We start from the raw sequence: 20,035 nt of genomic DNA, 5'->3' as shown, positions 1-20,035 counted from the left end.
TTTTTATCTCTTTGACATCTGATGGGAGGGCGTTCCACAGGGTGGGTGCCACTACCGAGAAGGCCCTCTGCCTGGTTCCCTGTAACTTTGCTTCTCGCAATGAGGGAACTGCCAGAAGGCCCTCGGCGTTGGACCTCCGCGTCCGGGCAGAACGATGGGGGTGGAGACGCTCCTTCAGGTATGCATTGTGTACTGGATGCAAGTATTGCGTGTATTGGATGCGCTTCAAAAGTATGGTGTGGACCAGATGCAAGTTGTTTTAGGATAATATAAGTGTTCAGAGTATGTAGCTTTCAAACAAGAACTTACATTTTATTTAATATTATTTATTTTACTTTATAACTCAGCTCACCTCAGGCTTAGGAATGCATGGATGTTGCTTTTTAAAAAAGCAAACCAAAGTAAAAGGCTGTTTCAAAACGACATCCTGACACTGTCTTCCCTTGTGCAGGCTTTTCAAAAGGGTTTTTTTTTTATTTTCACCAGTGTGACAGCAGCTTGCGCGACAAGAATTGCAGAAGTTCCGTAGCCACAGGCTGAGGTGCGGAGCCCTGTTTCTGCTGGTTGAGGTAATAGTAAATGAAGAAGAAAAAGGCGACTAGACCAGAAAAACCAGTTCCTGACTTCTCGTGAGGAATGTCAGCAGGAAGTCCCTTATCAGGAAATATGCTTGGCTTGGCTTCAGACTGCTGGATGCTCTGATTCCTCTGGCACTTAAGCAAAGACGAAGTCTCCGACGAAGCTCGCTCGATTCCATGTGCTGCAGTGGGGACAGCGTTACCGTATTATCTTTTCAGCCTAGGCAGACAGGGTAGTCCAGGATCACCAGCCTGGAGCCTTCCCAAATTTATTCAGCCAGCGTTGAGGACAGCTAGCCCCATTCCACGACTCTTTGTGCCGTGCTATTAATGAAGGAACTTCTCATCTTCTGGGCCCTGTGCTCCCTAGTGGGTAAGTAACCAGCCTTTGACTCCTCTTTATTAAAGCCTCTCTTCATGACTTCTGAATCTCTTTAAGCTGTAGTGAGAGTTTGCCAAGCAGGCAAATGTGATCTCCCATTAGCTTTGTTTCGAGCTTACGCCCTGGAGTGGCATTGTCATAGCTTCACTTGTTTCAACTGTCAAGCAGGTAAAAACAGCGTTCCTCTATAGCAACTGGGGCCAGTGGCAGACCTGGGGTCTCAAAATTCAGCAGTGCCTTGTGTGACGCCAAAATTCAGCGCCCCCCCCACCTCTTGCCTTCCATTCTACAGCATAGTTGCAGCATCTCCTGCTGCGCCCCCGAGGCTCTGAGACCAAGCAAGTCTCACTCCCCTCTATCTACCGCTGACTGGGGCTGCCTATCTTATTTCTCTCTCTCTCCCCCTCCTTTTATTTTCTTTATTTCTATTGTCCTTTTCTCTTCTTTTCTATTCCAAATTTTATTGTATTATGGAAATTTTTAAAATAAAAAAATCTTACTAATCTTAACTTTATACGGGTTTAAAGGTATGGTATGTACTAAGCCTAGGATTTCAGTCCTAAAGAGGAAAGTTTTCCTCTCAATAGATAGGTGGTCTCCAACCTATCTGGGGCAGTGGTGTGGGGGGGAAAGCAAAACAGAAAGCTGAAATGAAATCAAAGTATTTCCTAGGTCTTTTCACTACACAGTCAAAGCAGGAGAGTCCAAGCTGGGCGTTGCGAAGAGTTGTTTTTCCTTTACCCTCCATGGGAGGTTTTGCCCTTTGAATAGGGAGAGATGTGGGCTGGACTCTAATTCTCATCCTTATTGCAATTTGCTGCTTGTGAGACTCTGACGGTGTACACAACACACTTTTAAAGCAAACACACAACCGAGAATCCAGGGAATAGAAGCTGGACTTGTTGAGAGAGTGGGCTTTGAGGAGGTCCTCTTGCCCATGGGAACTGCATAACCTGGAGTCAACACCAGGGATGCCAATTTGAATAAAATATTTGGGGTAAGCCCTGCCCCACATAATCAATCACAAGACATGGTACACGCACACCATTAGAATGACAATGCTCATCCACTTTGGGGGCCCCAGACCCCTAGGAGTTGACTCCTACAGCCAACACCCAGCACGGCAGTTTGCATCGCTGCCGTGAGGCGAGGGTAATGAGGTAGGGGAAATCCCAGCTGCATATTTTTTACTTCTACAATTCTAAAAAAACAACTGTAAACTTTTTAAACAATGTGGGTCTGTATTTCCTGATCGCTGTTGCCAAAACACTGCTCAGCTGAGAGTGCTTGACAGGTTTAAGGCAATAGCCGGCTCCCCACCTGAAACCGTTGTTTGTTTGTTTGTTTGTGGGGCGGAGAGCCCATTTCTGCCCAAGGCAGCCTTTTGAAGGGCCACATGCAAGTGGTGGGCGGGGCTAGAGGCAAAAGTGAGCCAAGCAATGAATATAAATGATACCTTTGTACAGCAAGCTAGTTTCTACGCACATATCTCTCCCTATCCTCCACCTACTCCAAGGAAACTTTCCAGTGAGGCAAAAACCCTCAAGGAGGGGGCAAAGCAAGGCCTGAGAGGGCCAGGTAAAGTGGTATGGAGTCCCCACTGGCCTGAGTTTTATTGCATTTCAACACCACCCTTCCACCTACAAAATCCCAGACCAATGTACAGCAATACTGCAACAAAAAGCAGCAAATAAAATTCTCTAAAATAGGGGTTCTCAAACTGAGGGGAATTTCGTTCTGCATTTGTTCTGTGCTCCCACTGCCGGTTTGGGAAGTGGTGCACACATGACATTAGCCACAAACATTAAGGTCGGTAATAAATGTTATCATTATCCATATCTATCCTGTCATTTCTTATGAAATACTGTATGGGGAAAAAATAGAGATGGGGAATAAATTTGATTCAGTTCACATTGATAGCTGATTCTATGAAATTTGCATTTTCCTAAAACAATATGAGAACTAAAACAGGGTAGTTCGTTGAAATTCGCAAATATCAGAATTTTGCAATACAGTTCTCCAACCACAGATGGTTTATAAATATATATTAAGGGAAACTTTGCAAAAAAAACCCCCCTCAATATATTAGTTAAAATAATATACTAGATGCATTATATTGTGAGGAATATATTGTTAGTTAAAACTGCATGGAAAAATATATCTGTCAGAGCTGCCCGAGGTCCCAGCTCACAAAGGACCAACGCCAGTGCGTTACTATTTACAAAAGTCTTTATTGAAGTTCAGTTTCGATTTCAAAGCCGCGGCGCGCAGCTCTACGTCTCAAACTCTAGACTGCTGAAGCTCCGTCTGAATCTCCTCCCCCCAGACACCAGTTTAAGACTCTAGCCTTGCTCCACCTCTTCCTTTGCTCTCTTCTCCTCTGGGCCCGCCTGTCCGCTGGGGTCTCGCCTCTTCTAGACTCTTCTGACGCTGAGTCCCCTGAGTCTTCCCCCTCCCTCCGGCGGGCTTTAGGACCTGGTTCCCAATCCGGGTTTCCTGCTGTGCCGCGCGCCTGTACATTCGAACTTGGCGCGCGCGCCCAGCCGGCCACCTTCCTCCTGACCGTTACACTGCTCCTGTCACTGCTTCCCCCTTCGGGGAGGCTAGCTGCACCTGACTCCCCCTCCGTTCCCTCACTCTGCGATGGAGGCGTGGCCAACCCTGACTTATCTTCTCTCCCTGCTGGAGGAGAAGCTGGCCCTGATACATGTGACTCTTCCCCCTCACTACGCTCTGGTGGAGGAGCTGGTCCTGATCTCCCGCTGCTGCTTTGGGAGTCCCCGCTGGCCCCTTGCTTCTGGTGTGTCCCCCCTGGGACCCCCCCTTGCCCTGGCCATCGGCGCCCCCCTCTGGGAATCTTCTGATTCGCTGGAGAGACTCATGGAATCTCTCGGGCCACTTTCATACTCCCCTACGCTGCCCTCAGATTCTTCCCCTTCACTCTCCATTTCCTCTCTCCCCTGTGCCTCTGCTCCTGAGCCCCTGACAATATCTATTTGCAGAATTACACGTAAACATACTGGAGAATTTTCATGTGGATTTTTGACCCCCCAAAAAATCCACCATTGTTGAAAAAATGTAGAAAACTGTATTTAAATTTTGAGAAATGAGAAACTGAGAGAGCCAAAATGGATGGATCCTTTCACCCCTTGTTTCAATGTGTCGTTGTCCCTACCACCACCACGTACAACCAGCTTTAGTCTGAATTGAGAAAAAGAATGACCCTAGTTGCCTTTTAAGTTGATAAGATATACACAGCCTAAGTACAGAGACTGCACTTTCTACGGTTAACCTCTAATAATCTTTCCCCTTCATTGTAGGGAATTCGCTAGCAGAGAGATCACCACTCATTCAACAACCAATCTTTTCGTCCACAAACTTTGAAAATATCTTCACTTGGAAGAGCTGGGGGGAGCCACTTTCAGGCACGGTGTACGATGTGCAGTATAAGAAGTAAGAGGACTATTCCTTCTCCTTACTTGGGGTGACTGTTATTCTTTGAACCCACAGATATTTCAGATAGGGAGAAAAATACTTTGCTGTAGAAATAGCATTGTGTCAGAAACAGACCCCGGCCCAGCCCAAGACATTTTGCTGCCCAGGGCAACAGGCAAGATGACGTGTCCTCCCCATTCTAGAAACAGAAGCCAATTGGACTTTTCAGTACTGTCAATGGGACAGCGTCCTATGCCACATTTGATGACAGCAAGTACATATGGAGAAACACAGCTCTATCCTGTAAGAGAAGGGAACAGTTGGGGGGGGGGGCTTAGAAGGGAACACCCCCAATATCTACCATATGGAACACTCCCAGTATCTACCATCTGAAATGATAAACTTATTCTGCCTAATGGTTGAGGTGGCTCTGGATACGGCCATATTTTGAGGCTGTTGTGTAACTTTAGGTTCTCACTAATGGGCGCTGACAGTCCCAATTATTACATTTATAAGGAGCTCAATGTGATCCTATCCATTTTATCTCCAAAGTAAGCATATTAGGCTGAAAGGCTGTAACTGGCCCAAGTTCACACAGAGAGCTTGATAACTGAATCACTGGCAGAGGAAGAGGAATGCGGGGGGAGCGCACCGCCCCCAGCAGCGCGATCCCAGCAGGGTGCCATCGCGGCTGCCCCCCTGCCCACGCAGGGCATCACGCCCCTGTAGGTGGTGTGCCCCGCCCCCAGGATGCGCACCAGCCCCGCCCCCACCTGCTCTTCGCCCCGCAGTGCCGGAGCACAAAGCTCTGCCACTGAACTGAGTATGGGTGTGGACCCCTGTCTCCAGCGCTCCAACCACTGGTTGCCTTGTACCAGTATCGCAATGTGAATACTCCCAGTGCAAGGAATTCAGGTCACACCTAAGTGGCAGGGTGCAGAAGTAGTTTTGCCATTTGGAATGCAACTGGCAAATGAGAGGCAGCCTTGTGGAGCTGCAATGCCACTGTAGCTGTGGGAGAAACTGGTGCTGCTTGCAAGATGTGCTTGCTTCCCCTTGCTCAGCATACGTGCGTGTAAGCAAACATGTACACACATTCACCAACCTGTTTTCCATGGATTTATGCACGGTGTTTAGTGGTCCTGACAAAGGACTCAGCTATATTAGAAAACCAACAGTGTTTTAAATGTGTTATAAACATGTAACACCAGATGCTGCTGTAGAGCAAAAAACTTTGTCTATGCAATTTTACATAGAGTTTTTTCTTTTGTTATAACGACTGAATTCATGGCTTATTTATAGTGGTCCCCCCCCCCCCCGTGTGTAGATTCAGCCCCAGTCAAGTGCTCTTGCATAGAGCACTTGGGCATTATCTGTTTTGTTGGTTTGTTAAAACCCAACTAATTCTACATTATATTTCTGTAATATATATATTATGAACAGTGGTACTTTGGTTTACAACCATAATCCATACCGGAGGTCTGTTTGTAAACCAAAACAGGTTGTAACCCAAGGCGCACTTTCGCCAATGGGGCCTCAAAAATTTTTTTGTCCATAATCCAAAAACAATGGGTTGTAATAATAATTTTTAAAAAGGTTGCAAACCGGGACACGCACTTCCGGGTTTGACGTGTTTGTAATCTAAAACGTATGCAAACCAAGGTACCAATGTACTACATTTCTGCAACATAATTGTATAAGTATTAATGCAAAGTGCCCTTTTATACACATTGTTGTAGGTATCTGTTTATGTGCTGGTAACTTTAGGAAACTTGGGGTATACATATATGTGCATAAAATGCATATTATAATAATGCATAAAATATGCAAGAATTATTCCTATTCTGGCAGAACAGATAAAAAAGAGCTCTCTTTTCATCATGCAGGCCCATGACACAGTCCATTTCATGCTGTTGCACAAGTAGACCCAACCTGAATGTTTTCCAATAACTGTAAAATGAGCAAAGACATATCTAACTCAGATGACTGGGTAGGGGTGGCGTGTAAACACATCCTCTTGATGACAGCTTTCACCCAATTTGCTTCCATCACATTGCTGAGATAGCTGCTGTCCCCCTGAACTGCATCGTACTTTAGATTTTCCTCTGTTGCACAAGCTGGAGAACTTGGCACCCAGACACTTTTCTCCTTTGATCTTTCCAGTAAACATAACCCTCTGGTTGCAATCCATAGATGGGTTATGAAATTCTCATTAAATCTTAATATCTAAATTGAATATTCATTGTAGCAATTAAGCTAAAGAGCCGAGGGGGGGAAATATGCAGATAAATTACACCACTGCCTGCTTTCGAGATGCAAAACAGGGAGGAAAAGAGATCCCTGGATTTGATTTGAAGGGCACCAGATAGCTTGAGAGCTACACGCACGTGCGCGCACACACACACACACACACACACAGACACACTTTCAGGGAACACCCACCAAAACATAAGGAATGGATGACTGATGAAGAGATTGGCGACGATGAAAACATATTTATGGCTTTCGCAGTAAGTGACACCATCTCTTTAAAAACTTGCCCTCCTCTTCCACAAGCGTATTTACCCACAAAGCCTTTCGCAAACTTGGTAGCAGACTGTTGCAGTAAGTCTTGTCATCTTTCTGTTCTGTCAACCCATGAGATTGCTGGCAGAAAGTCTGGAGGAGGAGGAGGAGGAGGAGTTGGGTTATTCCTCTAATCCTGCTGTTGCTGCTTTGCTAAAGCTGCAATCCAAATGCTAATAACACAGAAGTAAACACTGAACCCAGTAGGACTTAATTGTAAGCAGACATGATTAGGATTGCACTGTAGGGTGGTGACTTTTTAAAAAAACTCCTCACCTGAAACCTTGTTTGCTGACAAAGGCTTTTGGAAAGTTGGGAGGAGGTTACAGTCCGTGCATCTCTGGCCTATAGGGACACCTGGTCTCCTCTTAACTGCAGCCTTGTTTTGCTCACAGGGGCTTTTAGAAAGTTGGGAGGAGGAGGAATTCCATTCAGTTCTCATTTTAAAGTGAAACTACCCATTTTGCACTTTCAAAAAACAATATGAGAACCAAAACCCATCCACCCATCCACTGAAATCCGTATTTCTCCCAATTTTTGCAACAGTGTTTCGCAAAAATGCATTATGTTAGGGGGAAGAGTGCATAAAAACACATATATTTATGAAAATAACATATAAATGTGTGTTATATTGGGGAAAATTTCTCACAGAAATGAGTCCATTAATCAAAACCGCACACATGTTCGTTGGGAGAAATTTGCACTAAAATCCTGACAACTTTTCATGGTGAAAAATTGTAAACTGCTGCAGCAATGTAGAGAACTGGATCAAAGACTGGGAAAATTAGAAACTGAGTTCCATCCATCCATCCCTACCATCAGGTCAAATATGGCAGGCAAGGTATATTACATAGCAACTTACATGTCAGCGTAGCCAGCATGGTGCCCTCCAGATGTTGCAGCCAGCATGCCCAATAGCCAGGGATAATGGGAGTTGTCATCCAAAGAATCTCTTGGCTGCCTCTGCCTTAGTGAAACACCCACCTCTTTGCCCAGGCCTAGTGCCTGCTACGACGGTAAAGAAATGCACTTGGTGCCATCACTGCATTGTTTTCACTGTGCACTGAAGACTAACCACTCTACCCTGGCCTTCTGACATATATATATTTTAGGACCTACTCCCTTTCTATTTTTCCATATACTTTTCTGGCATTTTCTTCGATGCAAATACTTTTAACCGGTTTTAATGTCATTGGTTTTTTGGTTTTTTTGCGCTGCTGCAACCCAACCTGGGACTCTGCAGCAAAGGGCAGCTAAGAAATTGGATAGCCGAATAACTAAAATGGTGACAAGCTGGCACCCCAAGAGAGAGAGCCTTCCCCGTTCTACATATTTGGCATGCCTCATTCAAGGGAGGAATATGAGAGGAGCCACTCCTCCTGCGCCAAGGGTGATGAAACAAACAAAATGATGGGCTATTATGATGGGTGGAGGCTGTCTGGAAGGAGGGCCTGCACAGAGGTGCCCTTTTTTGTATTCTTGCATTGCACCCCATCCATGAGATTCCTACTGACAAAGGCCACCAGCTACCAGAGTGGTGGGGAAGTATGCTCTTCTTCCTCACATTATTGTCATTGTTTATTGAGTTTATGGCCAACGTAAGGCAGTGGCTCAATGCATGCAGAAACAGGTACAATCCCTGACATTTCCAGACTGCGCCTAGAGAGACCTCGGTCTGAAATCCAGGAGAACCGATGCCAGTGAGTGTAGGCGAGACTGAACTAGATGGACCCAAGGTCTGATTCAGTGTAACATGACACCCTCTGCTCTTTTCATCCAGTGCTTTACCAACTGCACTGGCTCCCGGTGGAGTACAAGGTGCTGGTTTTGACCTTTAAAGCCCTATGCGGCCTAGGACCCACATACCTACGGGACCGCCTCTCCTGGTATGCCCCACGAAGGACCTTAAGGTCCACAAATGACAACATTTTGGAGGTCCCAGGTCATAAGGTGGCTAGATTGGTCTCAACTAGGGCCAGGGCCTTTTCAGTACTGGCCCCGACTTGGTGGAACGCTCTGTCACAAGAGACTAGGGCCCTGTGGGACTTGACATCTTTCTGCAAGGCCTGCAAGACAGAGCTGTTCCACCTGGCCTTTGATTTGGACTCAGTCTGACCCTTATGTTTCCCTCCCCTTATGGTTTTGATTTATGGGCTACTTTTAAAATGAGGCTGCATTTTAAATCACATTTTAGCCTGTATTTTAAATTGGTTTCCCCCCCTATTGCGTTTTTACTGCAATTTTACTGGCATTAGCCGCCCTGAGCCGGACTCTGGCTGGGGAGGGGGGTATAAATAATTTATTATTGTTGTTGTTGTTGTTGTTGTTGTTGTTGTTGTTGTTGTTGTTGTTGTTGTTATTTTCCACTTATGAAGGAAAAAGTAATAGAGTTTTCTTAAGGACACCATTGGGCTGAGGGTGAAACCTGCCTTCTGACCTTAGTGGCCCACATTGTGTGATGTGATCTGCACTAACTCCATCCACTGTGTCCCAGGTGGCAGCCTGTTTGACCCCTAAACTATCTGTCATATGCCATCTTAGCATTGTTTTAAAAGGAAGCTTTTTAAAAGCAAAATTGTCCTAGAGATTGGAGGTGGGAGCTGCCTTGGTGATGTTAAAGGCGCTGGCCAATCGGTGCTGTGCAGTGCTCAGTTCTGCTGCTTGCCGAACCAAATAGGTTCCTGAACTCCACCCTGGAGTGAATGCAGGGCTGAATGCAGAGAACTCACTTCCAAATAGGCCCAACTGCTCTAAAACCCTCTTATTTGTCTTAAGCTGGAATCCCGGCAACAATAGCACAGCCAGCCAAGTGGCTGGTAGCGTCGCAGCTTGCAACACACTGCTCCGTGGCATATCCAGGCACGTGTCTCTTTTTCATTGATGCCTATCTCAGACCTGAATTACCTTCCCTGTGGTTTAACAGTGACGTGTGCTGTCTATACCACTGCCTGCTGTTCTCCACCCACACATTGCCTAAAGCAGATGGGGAGCAGTGGTTGTGGGGGAAGGGTTGTAACTCAGAGCTAGAGCATCTGCTTTGCATGCAGAAGGTCCCAGGTTCAATCCCTGGTGGCATCTTCAGGTGAGGCTGGGAAAAACACTAGCCTGAAATCTTGGAGAGTTTTTGCCAGTCAGCTTGGATAATAGAAGAAGAGTTTGGATTTGATATCCTGCTTTATCACTACCCTAAGGAGTCTCACTTGCGGGACGCGGGTGGCGCTGTGGGTAAAACCTCAGTGCCTAGGACTTGCTGATCGTAAGGTTGGCGGTTCGAATCCCCACGACGGGGTGAGCTCCCGTCATTCGGTCCCAGCTCCTGCCCACCTAGCAGTTTGAAAGCACCCCTAAGTGCAAGTAGATAAATAGGGACCGCTTTATAGCGGGAAGGTAAACGGCGTTTCCGGGTGCAGCACTGGTGCTGGCTCGCCAGATGCAGCTTCATCACGCTAGCCACGTGACCCGGAAGTGTCTTCGGACAGCGCCGGCTCCCAGCCTCTTGAACGAGATGAGCGCGCAACCCTAGAGTCGGTCACGACTGGCCCTGACGGGCAGGGGTACCTTTACCTTTAAGGAGTCTCAAAGCGGCTAACAATCTTCTTTCCCTTCCTCCCCCACAACAAACACTCTGTGAGGTGAGTGGGGCTGAGAGACTTCGAAGAAGTGTGACTAGCCCAAAGTCACCCAGCAGCTGCATGTGGAGGAGCGGGGAATCGAACCCGGTTCACCAGATTATGAGTCTACTACTCTTAACCACTACACCACACTGGCTCTCTCTGGATAATACTGAGCTAAATGGGCTTTTGGCCTGACTCAGCTACCTTTGTTCATAGGTACGGGGATGCATGGCAGAACAAGAGCGAGTGCCAAAACATCACACGCCGCTCCTGCAATCTCACACTTGAAACGGAAAACTTCACCGAGTGCTACTACGCCAGAGTGAGAGCCACGGTCCCTAACTGTTGTGTCTCCGAATGGGCCGAGTCCTCAAGATTCTATCCCCGGGAAAACAGTAAGTGGCTAATATTGTAAAACCAGGTTGGGGAACTTCTGGCCCAGCCGTCAAATGTCTACCAAAGCACCTGATCCTCAAAATTCTCTCCAAACCGCACACCCTCTCCTTGAGTTGCCTTGAGCTCTACTTTAGTGGAAAAGTGGAACACATTGTTAAAAATAACCAAGAAAATAAACTTCAACAGTTTGTAGGATGTCTCGCCACTATGGCACTATGATGGGGTAAGATGCATTTGTTGAAATTCTCCCTTCCATACAGTAGTTGAAAGCTGCAGGAGTAAGGTAAACATGTTCCCCAAAGACAGGCCTCATGTTTCTTTAAGAAAGCTGCCTCATTCAGCAGGTGCAGCTATTGCAGGTTGTGTGGATGTGGCTGAACTACAGTTCTCATCACCTGTGGCCATTGGCCGTGCTTGCTGGGGCTGATGGGAGTTGTACTTCAGCAACAACTGGAGGGCCAAAGGTTCTCCACTCCCGTGTTTTGGTCCTCTTCACACTGCTCTGACACTCATCGCTTTCCCCAAAGAATCTGAGAACTGTAGTTTGTTAATGGCACTAGGCAAATTCCCAACACCTTTAACAAACTGCAGTTCCCAGGATTCTTGGGGAGAAGCCATGAGTGTTTAAATGGTACTCTTGGGTTGGTTGGGGAATTGTTTAGGGGGTGTTGTTGCTGTTATTGATATTAATTTTTAATTTATTTTATCTTAAGTTTATTTTAGATCTTACTATGTTTTATGTGTATTTTTTTTCAATTTGGTTGTGTATTTTTTGATGTTTTCTTTATGGCTGCTTTTGTTGTGCTGTAATTATGTATTTTTTCATGTTGTAAGCCACCTTGATCATGGTTTGAACTGTGGAAAGGCGGCATACAAATAAAATTATGTATATTTGTATGAATGTTTTAAATACATGGTGCAGACATCATGTGAGGGCCAAGGGCGCTAACAATGAGAAGTCAGTATTGAAGAAACTGAGCCAATTCTTTTTAAATGCCTCAGTTATCCAGTTCTCAAAACTACTATCACTAAACTCTTCAGTCTTAAACAAATCCCTTTTGTTTTCTCACTCTTGTGCTCTCTCTCTCTCTCTCTCTCCCCAAGCCATTATTGGGAGTCCTGATGTGAAATACACACCCAGTGTTAATTCAATAAAGTTCTATGTACAACCTCCTGCTACCCCTCTGAGAGACAAGGATAACCAGATCCTGACCGTCATAGACATTTTCAGTCAAATTGGAACGACCTTTGAATACGAATTAACAATACATTGCCAAAAGACAAAGCAGGAGGTAAGGGGGGGGGGGAAACAGGTGTATGAGAGAAAATGGTAACTTTGGGGGGAAATACCCAATTCTTATTTCTTTGACTGTTGTTGTCTGTCTCAAGAGACAATGGAATGCACTTCTGGGGGCGAAGTCAAACTGATGCATTAGCAACACCAAAGTGACCTCCCCCGGGGCACAAGCCTGAGCAGTGTGCCCAGGTGACAAAGTGTGGTCCAAAGGAAAGCAGAGCAATATGTTTAGCGCTAGCTTGTCTGCAGGAGTTGCTGGAAGGAGGTGTACAAGGCACCATCCAACTGTCTTAGGGACTCCACTCTGGATTTGTGTAGGGTTCCCTCCTTGGCCTTTTCTTCTCCCAAAGATATCCTGCAAGGCAGCAGAAGTTTAGGGTCAGAGTTTCCTTCTCCTAGGTGGGCTGCCTTCCTACTGCATACTTCTTGAGGGTCAGTGGAGTGTTATTCCATACAGATTAAGGATGGAAAATAAATTCAATTCAGTTCCCATTTAAAGACAAACCTACCTCATTCACATTTTCCAAAATAATATGCAAACCAAAACACAGCCACCCTTCAATATTTGCACTTCTCTGAATGTTGCAATACAGTTCTCCAGCCATGTGATTTGTCAAAAAATGCACATACTGAAGTGTGCATAAAAATACATATATTGGTGAAAATAACATACAAATGTGCATTATGTTAGGGGAAATTGTTTTGCCAAAATGTGTGGATTAGGCAAAACGCATACAAAAATTTGTGGATAAGACAAAACGCATGCAAAAATGTGTGGATTAGGAGTAATTTGCACTGAAACATTTGTGAATTTTCACAAGGGAATTTTTAAAAGAATTCCAAACTTATGTGGAAACATGGAGAACTGAACTTCAGATTGGAGAAATGAGAAACTGAGGGTAACCAAAAGTTTCAGCTTCAGTCTTTAGCTCTCTGTGTGTTGTTATACATATTCATGCGGAAACACCCTTGTTTTATGAAGTGTCAGGACTAAGTTTCATGTTATGCTCAGTTCACAGCATGTGGCTACATCTTCTGTTTTTCCTGAGTGAATCAGAGGTGCAAGGATCCCTGATGGTCTGGAGAGGGCAGGTTTATCCCCAGCTGCCACCAGGAGTGGAAATCAGGGGATTGAAAACAGAAGACACAACTATATACTACACATTAAGCATAACATATAGTTTGGCCCTTAGTGGAGCTTTGAAAGTAGATAACACAAAGTACCACTTTCCCTACTTAAAATACAAATCTCTCTCGCTTTCTTTCTCTCTAGTGGGTCAAAGTTAACAACAACAATGAATTTGAAATCTCTGACTTGTATCCCAACACCGAATACAATGGCACAATACACATAAGATATTCAGACAAAATCAGCAAGCCTTACGTTTTTCGGGCAAAAACACTATCAGGTGAGACATTGTTATGAAATGTTGGCGGATCTTAAATACTGAAAACATTAGAGATGAAGCAGTCACCACAGACAATTTTCCCATTGTGAACCTTGTGGCACAACTTGCATCACAAATGAATGTACCAGTCCCCAGTCTTGCCTGCCACAAATGAGTCTATGGAGCTCTTTGTCCTCCCCCCCCCCCCATCTCAGTGTATTTATTTATTTTACACAGGTGCATATATCTTTCCATGAATGTGAGTTAAGCCCTTATCTTAACAACAAGAAAGCCAGAAAGCCACAAATATTTTGCAAACAATGAAACACTGCTTGAGGGATTTGGAATGGGTTGGTGATGTCGCAAGTGCTAACCAAGAGGCATTAACCAAGAGGCACCCTTCACAGCAGGGTGACTAAATTACACCGGGCTGAAATCCTGCAGGAGACAAACCCTGTTCCACCACAAGAAACGGGGGACACCAGGAGCAGGAAGCAGATTCCATCTCACAAATGTTGAGACCTGTTACTTGCCTTCATATAAATAAAGAGTTATGCTTCATTCCTGTGGGAAAGTGTCACACTTGTGGACACCACTGTAAAACTGCCCCTGGTGCTCCAGGTTCTTTGAGTGTGTACAGAGGCCCTCTGGGCATCTTTGCCATTCATAGACTTTCTTTCTGCTCTCCACAATAAGGGCATTTTGCTAGTTCAAAAAGTAAAGGGCCACATAGCTCAGTGGTAGAGAACCTTCTTTGAATGCAGAAGGTCTCATTTTTCACCCCCAGCATCTCCTAGTAAGGCTGTGAAAGACCCCTGTCCGAAGCTCTGGAGAGGCGCTACTAGCCAGTGTAGACAATACTAAGATAGATGGACCAGTGTTCTGACTAAGGCAGCTTCCTTTGTCCCTATGGAGATTCATCACTTCCCTTTACTTTGGTTGGAAAGATGATGATCCTTTATAAAAGCTCAGACCAGTCCTATGAACTCTTAAGTCAGAATGACTAGACGATGCATGCCATCTGTTCCTGCCCTCTCAACTCTCCTGGTCTTGCTATCTTTAACGGTTTGTTTTCTCTCTCCAGATACCACCTGGTTTGCATATTTGTTCGCGGTAGCTCTGTTTGCGGCACTGTTGATCTTTGGAACAATATATTACTTCATTTACAAGTATATTAAACAGCACACCGCACAGCAACCCACGTCTTTGGTATGTACTGTACCTCCCCCGCCCCCTTTATGGAAGGTTGTTGGATTTTTTTTATTAATGAGCCTGGGCTTTTAATTGCTGGGCATTGTTCATACATAAAAGAGTAGCGCCTGAAGGGCAAGGAGAAGGCTGTAGCCCCCACCCAGGAATGCTGGAGAAATTGCTGCACTGCCTGGGTTCCTAATAGTTTGATTTCTCTTTTAGGAATTTCTTTGCAAGTGGAGAGGCTTGGTGGAATGGTTACTCTTGTAAACAAAACATGGCAGTTCTTGGTGTTTACTAACCAGGAGTTCCCATATTTTGGCTTGGCTTAGTAGCCACCTGTGATTTTTGTGGTCGCCATTAATTTCTCTCAACCCCTCAAGCTCTTTGGCTTACACAGAGAACTCAGGAGGAGAGAGGGGATCATTTTGCAGTGGGCTTTGGATAAAATAGAAGCAGTGCTTTCTACAAAGCCCATTATGAAAGGGGATAAGAACCCTCTCTCCCCTCCCTTAAATTCACGGAAGGTTCCCTGAGGGCAAAGCTGATTCTCACCCTGAAGTGAAAAACCTTTTCCTCTTAGAGGAAGGAGCATAACTTAGTGGTCAAACCTCTGCTTTGCGTGCAGAAGATGCCAGGTTCAATCCCTGGCTTCTCCAGGTAGCAGTGGGAAGGATCCCTGCCTGAAATCCTGGTAAGCTGCTGCCCATCCCTGTAGCCTGTCACATTTGACCTCAGGCCCAGGTGCCAACTGTGGCCCTCGAGTCCTCTCCGTCTCGCCCTCAAAACTCTTCACAGGCCACCCCCCCTCTGACCAGGCCGCAGCCCTCACTCGACCTGCTTCACACACTCCTTGAATGTTTTTGCCCTGCTGGGATGTGACCTTGAACTCTGGTAAGGTCTTGCGCCTGCCTGGATGGAAGTTAAAGAGGAGTGTGTGAGTCTCTGCAGAAATTAGTATACAAAAGTGAAATTTGCATTCATTGCTCCACCCACTTTTGCCTCTGATCCTGCCCACCATTGGCATGTGGCCCTTGGAAGCTTGCCCAGAAGAGAATGTGGCCCTCAGGCTGATAGAGGTTCCCCTTACCCCTGCTGTAGTCAATACTGACCTAGATGAACCTATGGCCTGACTTGGTATAAGGCAACTTCCTGTTTTCCATGCTGGCCCCATGGCAGAGAGTGAACTTGATTGCTTAATGGTGGGGACTTCCTGCTTCACCACTCGGTCCTTCCGCCACTCTGCTTCATTATCTCTCTAGCTGCCTATGTTTATGCTGATGCGTATCTCTGGCAACTAAATTTAATCCTTCTTCCCTGATAGGATTTCAAGGATATTTTACGCTCCCAACCTCTCGTGCCGAGAGTGGAATATATTCTGAACCCCTATGAATCGTGCAAGCCTGTCCAACTTACTATAGAGAAGCACCAGGCACAGATCACCCAACATCAGGGAGTGTTCAGCCTGACAGAAACAGCTTACCAGAAACAGGCCAACGCACCACTGTTCCAGACCATTGCTCAGCATGAAGGTTATACACCACAAATGGCCAAGAACAACCCACCATGCACACAAGGTCCTTCGCCGTTAACATATGGAGTGTGTTTTGAAGGCACCAGCTCCACCAAAGCGAATTCTTCAGCAAATCAAGTGAGGAAGCTCGATTCTTTAGCTGAGGTCTCCTTGAGCAGCGAGCATTATAAAGCGCAGCCGCCAGAACAGATCAAAAGAGAATTGTGGGGAAACAAGCCCCAACAGATGCCGGTGCCTGTGTTGGGAGACGCAGAGCGAACTCAATGTCTGCTGCTTCAGGAAGACATGCAAGATATGCCACAACTGCTTCCACCCCTTCTGGAAGAGAGAGTACCTGCCACAAGAGGCAACAAGACAGGGAGCTACAGAGAGCAGCCAGCAGAATTGCAACCATCTGCAGTGGATTTCGACCAAAATGCCGTCTCAGATGGCAATCTTCTGTCAAGCGTGCCACCATCCTTGTTTTCACATCGCACCTGCAGCAGCCTCATTCAAGATCAGAACCCTGGGCAGTGGGTGGCCTGGGATTTGACAGCCTGGACGAATCCCCAACATCAGCCTTTGGGACTCCCTGTATCGGACTGCATAACTCAAGTGAGCAAGGGGTTGGAAAACAAGCCTGGGTTCCTTGGTACAAACCCAGATACCTTAGACTCTGCCCACAGCAATGGGCTCTTCACAAGCCTGTTCAGAGACTTGGAGCTGAAGGTGCAGTGGGATCAAGCGTCTGAGGAAAATGCAGACGCTTAATAGTGGTTAACGCATCCAGCAACTGAGGAATGGAGCGAGGGGAGGCGATAACACAAGGGAGGTGGAAATGTCTCCCTCCAAAACAGAGTTGAAAGGAAATGTCTTTTCCCAGCTGTTCCTGAATCCTCTTTGTGAATCACACTTTAGCCCATTAAAGGAAAACTAAATGTGGTTGATAGGTACCCTGCCAAGTGGGTTGATACTGCTGGCATGATTATTCCCAGGTGATTCTGTCCCTCACACATTGCTGGTTAGCTTGCACAAGGAATCCTGACAGTGCTGGTGCTACCTTGTGGCAGATACCCCAAACTTGAGTTGCCGGCTGATTGGGTGTGGGAGGAAACACACAGATTGGCCTGCCTTTGTGTTAATTGCAGTTTTGCCTGCAAGTCAGGAGGCGACCCTTTACATGGCCTAGCGATAAGAATGACCACCTGCTCATGTCAGCAGAAGAAGCTGCCACTGTTGAGCAGGAACCACCAGTGTGGTGCCCGTGAGTTCCTCCTACGGTGCCCATGAAAGGTCTCAGTAAATTTCCACCAAACAAATCCACAGTGCTTGCAAGAGACTGCTTGTTCTTCTTGCTCTGTTCCTGTTTGCACTGACTTGGCCTCTCCTACATTGCACACCGCCCTTAAATATGCTCACGTTTCATTGGATGCCAGGGCTGGACACCTTCCTGCCCTCCCATTCTGAACAGAAGATTGCTGCAAAGAGCTTCTCTCTGTGAGCAAGCATGGCAGTGGCTGATGTAGGTACCTTTTTTCTCATGGATGACAGGACCGTTGATGGGGTGAATGCCTCCACCATTTTGTGGACCCATCTCTTTTTCTGCTCTTTTAGATGTAAGCCATTTTGTGGCATGTCACACACCCACGGCAGCCATTTTCTGACTGGTGTCTGTTTCCTCAAAATTCCACATTTGCTCACTGGCTCCTAAAGGTTGGGCGCTCCTGAGTTAAAGGGACAGGAACAGAAGCAGCAGAGACATTTGTGACTCTTCCCCAGTTCTGTCTTACATTGGGGGCGCGGGAGAAGTATGTACTATCTTTGTACTTTACTAATAAATATTTTTATTATTAGTCTGACTTATTTTCAGTCTACAGAGAGCTAACAATTGTATTTATAGTTCAAAATAGCCTATACCCTTTGAGGAGTTGTCTGTGTTCCAAACTTCACAGCTAACTTGATCCTGCAAAATGCACTGAACCAAACAACCAGGTCCAAACACAATGGAATGTAAGGAAAGCTTTATTAATAAATTGCCTGAGGCAATGATTCCATAATTCCCTGGAAGGGTGTATACACTCAGATGATTAATTTTCTGGAGCCAAGTATAAAAAACATTAAAAGAGCTCTTAAAGGAAAGAAGAATTACAGCCAACTAAGTTCTACTCAGGGCAGACCCATTTAAATCGCTCAACCTAAATTAGCCATGTCCATTAATTTTAATGGATCTGCTCTGAGTATTGCTAACAATAGATGTAGCAGAAGGTAATTTTAAGCTGTTTTAGTATTTTAACTTTTGTATGTTTTAAAATGGGGTTGTAAATATTTCTTGATTTTACTGTTCTGTCTTTTGTAAACCACTTTGAGAATTTTATTTTTACAATCTAGCAGTGTATAAATTTTTATGAAATGAAATAAAAAGTAAATAAAATACATCAACATTGTCATAGGATGGAATGGGTCTACTTTTCTGACGTTGCTCTGATGTCAGAGAGGAAAATCCTCTTTGTCATTTTGGGAGCATCATGAAGCATCTGACATCAGAGCTGCAACGTCCCTAGGGCTCCAAATGCCCCCATTTCAGATACAGGGAGAGGATTTGAACATGCGCTTCAGAGCTTGCCTAAATCTTCCCTTCCCTTTTACCTCTCATTGTTTCCAATGGAGAATAAAACAAACACACACAAAAAGCACACCACTCCACTTTTGTTTTAACTAGCAAACAGACGAAGCAATGCAAGACAGTTCTTCCATCCTCACTTCCACCTCAAGCCATGTAGGGTGTAGGCAGCGACTGACTTTGGTGGTATGGTGCCCTGAGCAAGGACAAAATCCCCACCCACCCCAATATTTATTATTTTCACAATAATGCCTTTCAGTACAGTTGCTTTTTAATGGATCTTCTCAGGAGGTATCCATATAAATATAGGTTTAAAAAATATTATTATTATTACTATTATTTTGCGCCCCCTCGGCTTGGTGCCCTCTGCAGGGGAACTGGCCACACAGCTCTAAATCTGGCGCTAGCACAGTGGAACCTCAGTTTTCGAACATCTCCAGTGACGAATGTTTCAGCCTCCAAATGCCGAAAACTCGGAAGTAACTGCTTCAGTTTTCGAATGATCTTTTGGAAGCCGAACATGCCACGTGGCTTCCCTTTTGAGTTTCCCTATTGTATTGAGGCTTCCACTTTCAGTTTTCGGTTTTCGAATATTTCAGAAGTCGAATGGTCTGCCGGAACAGATTACATTCAAAAACCCGAGGTTCCACTGTATAGAATAAGGTGGTAAAACTGCCTTTCTGTTTCACCATCCTTTGATTTCCCCAACAAAAGCACAACCCTTTTGCTCACTCCAGGTGAGCACCTGGAACTCCCTAGAATCTTGTTACTGCTCAGCAGAGATTGGGGTGGGGTGGGGTGGCATGCAACCTTTGCAGCACTCTTATCCTGCCAACATCTAAAGCGTATTTGGCGGAAACTCAAAAGTAGCTGCAGGGGGAGAGAATTGCTACCATTCACATTTAAATCTTAATCTTAATCTCAATTTGCATGGTACCTCTGGTTACAAACTTAATTTGTTCCGGAGGTCCGTTCTTAACCTGAAACCATTCTTAACCTGAGGTACCACTTTAGCTAATGGGGCCTGCTACTGCCGCCGCACCACCACAACATGAT

The 20,035-nt window shown here is 45.6% G+C and overlaps 1 protein-coding gene and 1 long non-coding RNA gene across 3 annotated transcripts in view; one reads left to right on the top strand and one right to left on the bottom strand.

Annotated features, from left to right (window-relative positions):
• Positions 1 to 20,035, bottom strand: part of LOC144328448 (uncharacterized) — a 44,300-nt gene that overhangs the window by 13,134 nt on the left and 11,131 nt on the right. The gene's annotated exons all lie outside the window — the stretch shown is intronic.
• IL22RA1 (interleukin 22 receptor subunit alpha 1) lies at positions 487 to 18,806 on the top strand. The gene is made up of 7 exons (XM_028738854.2): positions 487 to 951; positions 4,281 to 4,413; positions 10,791 to 10,969; positions 12,075 to 12,262; positions 13,541 to 13,676; positions 14,740 to 14,864; positions 16,171 to 18,806. The coding sequence occupies exons 1-7, from the start codon at positions 909 to 911 to the stop codon at positions 17,128 to 17,130; spliced, it is 1,764 nt and encodes a 587-aa protein (XP_028594687.2). The 5' UTR covers positions 487 to 908; the 3' UTR covers positions 17,131 to 18,806.

The sequence above is a fragment of the Podarcis muralis genome, chromosome 7 (genome assembly GCF_964188315.1).
Source record: "Podarcis muralis chromosome 7, rPodMur119.hap1.1, whole genome shotgun sequence".
Lineage (NCBI taxonomy): Eukaryota > Metazoa > Chordata > Lepidosauria > Squamata > Lacertidae > Podarcis > Podarcis muralis.
The sequence above is the reverse complement of the archived record's forward strand: the minus strand, read 5'-3'. Positions and strand labels throughout refer to the sequence as shown.

Coding starts and splice junctions, on each gene's coding strand:
- IL22RA1 (XM_028738854.2), top strand. CDS start 909: ATGAAGGAACTTCTCATCTTCTGGGCCCTGTGCTCCCTAGTGG. Junction 952..4,280: donor GGCCCTGTGCTCCCTAGTGG/GTAAGTAACCAG, acceptor CCTTCATTGTAG/GGAATTCGCTAGCAGAGAGA. Junction 13,677..14,739: donor TCGGGCAAAAACACTATCAG/GTGAGACATTGT, acceptor TTCTCTCTCCAG/ATACCACCTGGTTTGCATAT.